Here is a 7,500-nt window from a genome sequence, read left to right as displayed (position 1 = left end):
ACGGGGGGACCACTGTACATATAATTCTTGGACCATGCATGATGGTCTTGCTCCAGTTAATACACTTTGGTTTACTGCACTTCCATTGTGTATTATGTTTTTCACATGCATGATATGCAACACAGGTTCAGTTATACAATACTTCTTTCCAAAATTTTGACACTAATGGGTTTGGGACATATGGTCTTATTTCTTGCTTTGGCGTAATATTTCAATTTTCCAAGGTAGATCTTGACCTTCAAAATTTTACTTTTGCAATATTTAACATTTGCTTATTTCTTTACTTGGTTTAATGAATATCTTCACTGTAATATCTTTTTTTTTATTTTTTTTTTTTAAAGAAAGTTCAAGTTCAAGTTACTGTTCTCAAGAAGCACAACAGCCACACTGAATGCTATTCATGGTGACTTTTTTTTTTTTTTTTTTTTTTTTTTTTTTCTTAAAGCTTATTATATTTATAGAGACATAGTCCTCAGATGACTGTTGTAGCTTCTATAAGCCCTGCCTTCTTGCTTAATGGCATTTCTGCTGCTGAATGCTGTTTAATATACAATTTTCAAATTTGATGCTGAAATTTTCTGTTGTATCTGAAGTTAAAACCTCAACCAACTTCCACTTCCAAAGAGGGGGTCGAAGTGAGTCAAGGTGTCATGTTGGTATTTACTATTTTCAGGTGCTTTATATGGTATTAACATTTCAGTACCATCCTTATTTTGATTATTTGGGTTCTCCAGAAAGAATTGTCCAGTTTTCAAGCAAGAAAATCTGCTCTGTACTGAAGCAGAGGTCATCAACTGTGCCAAGTCGCTACATCAAAAGGGCCAGGGGCATTTAAATCTTTAAAGTTACTACTCAAAGATAGAGAAAAAAAATATAAACCGAACTGACTCCCAAATGTCAGGCCCAACCCTACCCCATAGGGGGACGACACAACATGATTAGAGCAGCCCAAGCCTAAGCCAGACCCATTTAATAGGACTGGGTATTGAAAGAATACAATCATCCCCACACTAATCATGTTACGGGCAAACCAGATAAAGTGCCAAGAGTCCTACTCCCAGAACCAGAACCCCTGATGATCAGTGGTCCAAGCCCTGAAGAATAGTTCTGCCCTTGAGCTATCAATCTGATAACTCTCAGGTCCAAACATTATTGGGTAAGTGATGGTCCTACCACAGTTCCCACTATCTAGCTTTGGATATAAACCCAGTCCTAGCTATAACTATTCCTATTTATCAAGTAAAATAATTTTGGCAGAAGTAATAAATTAAAAATAAATTCATCCAAAGCAAAATATATAGGCAGTCCTCAGTTATCAGTGATCCGGTTTTATAGGGCTTGTCTAGCTCCATAATACCAAAAATTTATGACGCCATAATGGGCAGAGTTCCGATTATTGACACCTTATAACGCACCAATAATAGAATTATGGTGCCATAACATACCTAACAGAGGCGCCATAATGGTGCTGATAACCAGTTATCGGCACCATAAACGCCATAAATCGTAAACTTTCGGTTAATGGCGGTTTCCACTTATCCCCCCCGCCCCCCCAACAAAACCACGCTGATTACCTGGGACAGCCTACACAATGACCCTTGGACTTGAACCAGGAACAAATTGGGTTTTAAAGAGCCCCCTCACCATCTAAGGTGGTCCCAAGTTGAGGGGAGGGCATCTCTGAAAACCAGCTGGCCCAATTGGATTCCAATGGTTCTGCCATCAAGATAGCAATGGGAAAATCCCATCACCATCTCTTCGGTCCAAATCATAGTGTGTGGTGACTCAATTACCAAACCTCCTACAATTAGCTTCAATTGTGAACCCCTTCCAAAATAAGATCCCTTCTCAGACTCGTCTTAGCAATAAAATTTTGCAAAACTGGAAATATTGACGCCATTTAACAAAAGAACTACGTAGGATGATTCATTTGCCTGGGTCTTTCAGCCACTCACTTTGCCAAGGCTTCCTACTTGAGGGGAGTGGATCCCTACCCCCCCACAGTAAAGGGGTAGGGATCAGGAGTCAATATATAACAGAGCAATAATCATTTAAAAACAAATTAAAATGCAAAATCTAAAATCCTACTTACCTCTGAAGGAAATGTAGCACTGAACATCAATGTTTGTCTCTGATCAGGAGGCGGCATTGATGAATGATGAAAAATCTTTTTCAAGTCTGTTAAAAATCCCATTGAAAGCATTTTGTCTGCTTCATCCAAAACTATAAACTTCAAATCATCAAAAAGAAGATTTCCTCTATTCATAAAATCAACAACTCTACCAATAGTTCCTACCAATAAATGGCAACCATCCTGGAGGGAAAGAAAAAATACATGACACATACAAAAAAGTGGGATATAGATACATACACTGGCAAAAAAATCTTGATAAAATACATCAAAGATAAGTCATTACTGACAAGGCTTAAATTATGTTTAAAAATGAAAGTAACTAACACTGAATATACCATGAGATACTTGGTGAAAAATTAGACAATCTGATCAAACTAACATCATTGTAAACACTCAATCAGCAGTACAATGTTTTTTTTTCTTTTCTTACTACGTAGAAGGGAGGGTTAAAAATAATGTTAACAAAACACGACATTACATAATTTGCCAAGATACTTGACCCATGAGTGAATGCATGGAAGTATGTATACTTCCATGCATTCAATCAATTCATCGTTTTATATATATATATATATATATATATATATATATATATATATATATATATATATATATTCTTTTCTTACTACATAGAAGGGAGGGTTAAAAATAATGTTAACAAAACACGACATTACATAATTTGCCAAGATACTTGACCCATGAGTGAATGCATGGAAGTATGTATATATAAATATATATGAACATACCTATCAATCAATTCATCGTTATATATATAGAGTAAAACCTTGCTTTAATGGACCCTGAACCACCAGCTAGGCAATGGATTTATAAAACAAAATCTGGCCAAGGGTAATGGCTGTTGTTAATTTACATTTACTCGCTCAATAACTCTAACACTGGTGTGAAATTGGAACTTGCCATATATTTCCATGTATAAGTTGACCACTAGGTAAAAAATATGGCAAATTTCCATTAATCTACCTAATATCTGTATTATAAGATGACTGCTAAACTCCAAATATCATTATAAGTATAAAAGTAGTTTAACCAGGCCAGTAAGCTGATTTTCAGCTCTCAAAGAACTAGAATAAAATCCCATGTCTAAGCCAGAGGCCACACTAGCCATTTATTTATGATATATGAACGAATAGTCCATTTCATATCAGTAGAGGGAATATGGTGGAATAGAATAACTTCTTCAGTAATGACATCTCTTGTTTCATGGCCAGCACATTAGTTACCTAAAAAGGGATTTTGACGAAGGAAAAATCTATTTCTTGGCTCAGTTCGTGTCGCTTCGTGAAATAATCCCTTAAGTTCATTATTTCTAGGTAAATGATACTAACATTACCAGAGAAAAACAAAAATAGGGGGATGTCAGAGTAACTGACTCGCTCACCCAAAATAAAAATAGGGTGTCAGTATGGTACTAGGGCGAGTGAGACCACTACCACAAACCTCTTGTCATTTAGAGTACTCCTTCACCAAAATCCCCCTCCCTGAGAGAGCTGATACACGGCCGGCGCCAGCAACTACTACTACACACCCTCCCACGCCAACCGCAGCGCCTCTCGTGGCCTTCCTTTTCGTTAGCGAACTTCCGCACACACGTGTTTTCCATTGCTCTGTGTTTTGTGTGACTTTGGATTATCCTTTCGCTTACGATGGAACTCCAAGCTATTGCAGCAGCTAAGTTAAGTACCCCAAAAGGTTATACACTAGTTTTAGCCAGCCAGGATCCTTTTTTACCATTTTTTAGGTTCAATAATGGTCATCCTGGTCTGGCGCCAGGCGCGCCATGCCGGCTTGCCTCGTGTTTTGGTTTGCTCTTTCGGTCTTCTATACCGTAGTAGCTATTCCTTGTTGTGTAGTATATGCCTTTATCATGCTATATATTACACGTGGTATGGAAGTTGCTGCTTCCTTTTGGACAGACCCAGCAAAAATGGACTAATATGAATTTGGAAGCAAGCCTAAACAACCAATCTTGAATTCGTATATTGAATAATTGAATGTTTAGGGTTATACTGCTTAATGGATATGAGTACACTATAGGAATACAAGTACTATAAATTATTGTGTAGCATCAGCAACATGGATGAAACTCTACCGCTATTAATAGTGGAGAAAAAAGTATTTTAATAAAAAAAAAACTGGTCATTAAAAAACACATTTTACTGTTTTCACACCGATAACAAATAATTACATAAATCTTTTATTATTATGAAATAGAACAAAAATAACAAATGGAATCCATTTTTCACACAAAAGAATGCACCCAACTCCATCTATTAGGGGAAAAAATAATCGAATTCACAACAAGGAGTATTTAAGTCATAGTTCAACTTAAAAGCACTTCATATAAGAAAAAATAACCTTGCCCCATATAAAGTTTCTAGAGATCTATTTACTATAAATAGAAGCAAGAGAACTGCTCTGAATCGAATTATATAGGGCGAAATAAACCTGCCTCTGCCGTCAGCTGATTTTTCCAAACCAAAAGTTTGTATTCTATAATATTATATACCGTATATACTCGCATATCATGCGACTTTTGTAGCCCTAATTTAGAAGCTGATTTTAAGGGGGTCGCATCTTACATGAGATATAAAATTCGAGTATGTAATAATCATATGTTGATATCGTATGATAAAACACAAACATAATGGGTATGGATCTTTTCCATGAATCTTTTCAACAGTTGTGTTTTAACTTCACTGCATCCAATAATATTTTATGTATTTTCATATTACTATTTGTTTTTATTACAAAATACAAACATAGCAATCATGTTTGGGTTTAAAGATCAGCTGAGGGCCATTGAGAGTAAGTTTGTTTTGCTGGGCTGAACTCAATCAGAGCGACTTTCTTGCTTCTAGTTAGCGCAAATGAATCTCAAGATACTCTATTTATATACGAGCTAGGGTTATTTTACATTTTAGTGTTTTCAAGTGGAAACATAACTTGAAAATGTATCGTTTGTGAACGAAATTTAGTTATTCTTTCATTAGTAAATGGCACTGAAGGCATGTTTATTGCGTAAACAAAAACCAACAAATTCCGTTCGATATTTTCACTATCTCATCAGAATACTACGAGCTTTGCATATTTATCTTTTATTGGAGTGAAAACAGTAAAATGTGTTCTATTCATGCCCAATAGTTTTGATTAAAACTCTTCTCTCATTGTGTTTGCGGTCGAGTTTGAAGGTACTGCACCGAAGTTTGCAAGTTTCATCCATATACATAGTACTATTATCATGCATTGGCAACAAAGATATAACTCCAGTAAATTTAAGCCATCAAACACAACCATAGATAAAATTGAGAGAAAATAATTTTAATCAAAACTTCAGGTCTTGAAAGAACACATTTTACTGTTCTTTTCACGCTCATAAAACATAAGTAACATAACGGTAAAGGTTCATACTACAATGAAATGAAGTGAAAATAGCGAACAGAATCACATAATATTTTTACACAAACATGCCTACAATGCAATCTGTAAAAAAAAAAAAAAAAAAATATATATATATATATACAGTAGCAGTCATAATACTTTGCATGATAGGGAAGATGGAAGAAGAAAAAGAGTACAACAAACTAAAAATATTCAGGAAAAATCAATTATTAAAGCAACCATCATAAAATTTGGAATGAATAATCACCAACTCCTGCCCTAGTACTTGATAGGCATGCCACAACGTTTACGGACTTTCTGGAGTGTCCTTGGCATTGAATCTGAAAACCGCTGCAGGAAGGACTCGTACAGATCGTCCCAAGTGCGTTTCAAACTTTGCACTGCAAGATGTGTCCACATTCAGTAACTTTCTTTTTATGATTGCTTAATGATTGAAATGGCTGGGGAATTCCCTGGCTAGTATATTCAATTCCACAATCTCTAAGCCACAAAGTATTCTGTTTGGCGGTATGATCCCCAGTGCTCGAATCTTAATCCAATGCCATTGAAAATCAGCCATTGAAACGAAAAAAAATTCGGCTGAGCGAAATTGACTAATTGGGAACTTAACTAGAGCTACTGGCTCACTCACAGAAAGTGTAACTCTGTGTAAGAGCTCTTCAGTAACCTGTTGGATGTTGTGACAGTTGGATGTCGAATTCTTTTCTCGTGCTCTGCCATAGCCGTTGCTAACATTATTTTGTGTGGTTGAGTGAGTGTGGTTGTATTAACAATGTCTAAACTGTATACTTCCATTGAGATATCGTGTGAGAGTGATACAACTTTACGAGGAAGGCATTAAAACTGGTGTAATTAGTCAAATAATTGGCGTGAAACAATGGACTGTCCAGAACATTCTGAAAACTTTTCGTGAGTCGGGATGGAAGGAAGTACCCAAGGCTAGGACCAGCACTAGGAGGCCCCCTATTATTAGTAAGAAGGGGTTAAGAGTTCTCGCCAGGAACATTGAGGTCTCAATGTTCCTGGCGAGAACTCTTAACTCCCTCTTACTAATAATAGGGGGCCTCCCAGTGCTGGTCCTAGCTTTGGGTACTTCTTTCCCTCTCGATTCACAAAAAGTTTTCAGAATGTTTTGGACAGTCCGTTGTTTCACGCCAATTTTTTGGCTAATTACATCAGTTTTAAGGCCTTCTTCGTAAAGTTGTATCACTCTCACACGAAATCTCAATGGAAGTATACAGTTTAGACATTGTTAATACAACCACACTCACTCAACCACACAAAATAATGTTAGCAACGGCTATGGCAGAGCACGAGAAAAGAATTCGACATCCAACTGTCACAACATCCAACAGGTTACTGAAGAGCTCTTACACAGAGTTACACTTTCTGTGAGTGAGCCAGTAGCTCTAGTTAAGTTCCCAATTAGTCAATTTCGCCCAGCCGAATTTTTTTCCGTTTCAATGGCTGATTTCCAATGGCATTGGATTAAGATTCGTTCCACTGGGGTGATCATACCGCCAAACAGAATACTTTGTGGCTTAGAGATTGTGGAATTGAATATATCCACGACTAGCAGGGAATTCCCCAGCCATTTCAATCATTAAGCAATCATAAAAAGAAAGTTACTGAATGTGGACACGTCTTGCAGGGCAAAGTTTGAAACGCACTTGGGACGATCTGTACGAGTCCCTCCTGCAGCGGTTTTCAGATTCAATGCCAAGGACACTCCAGAAAGTCCGTAAACGTTGTGTCATGCCTATCAAGTACTAGGGCAGGAGTTGGTGATTATTCATTCCAAATTTTATAATGGTTGCTTTAATAATTGATTTTTCCTGAATATTTTTAGTTTGTTGTACTCTTTTTCTTCTTCCATCTTCCCTACCACGCAAAGTATTATGACTGGTACTGTATATATAAATAGTAGTAGTTCACGAGACTTATTT

General features: G+C 36.7%; 1 protein-coding gene across 1 annotated transcript in view; it reads right to left on the bottom strand.

The window, feature by feature from the left end:
- The window catches only part of LOC135222523 (probable ATP-dependent RNA helicase vasa-like), a 199,351-nt gene that overhangs the window by 44,904 nt on the left and 146,947 nt on the right, over positions 1 to 7,500 (bottom strand). Inside the window, exon 4 of the mRNA XM_064260609.1 lies at positions 2,093 to 2,314. Coding sequence (XP_064116679.1) covers positions 2,093 to 2,314 — 222 coding nt within the window. The remainder of the gene's footprint in view (positions 1 to 2,092; positions 2,315 to 7,500) is intronic.

This window comes from Macrobrachium nipponense, chromosome 3, assembly GCF_015104395.2.
Source record: "Macrobrachium nipponense isolate FS-2020 chromosome 3, ASM1510439v2, whole genome shotgun sequence".
In the NCBI taxonomy this organism is placed as follows: domain Eukaryota; kingdom Metazoa; phylum Arthropoda; class Malacostraca; order Decapoda; family Palaemonidae; genus Macrobrachium; species Macrobrachium nipponense.
This window is presented reverse-complemented; position numbering and strand designations above follow the sequence as displayed.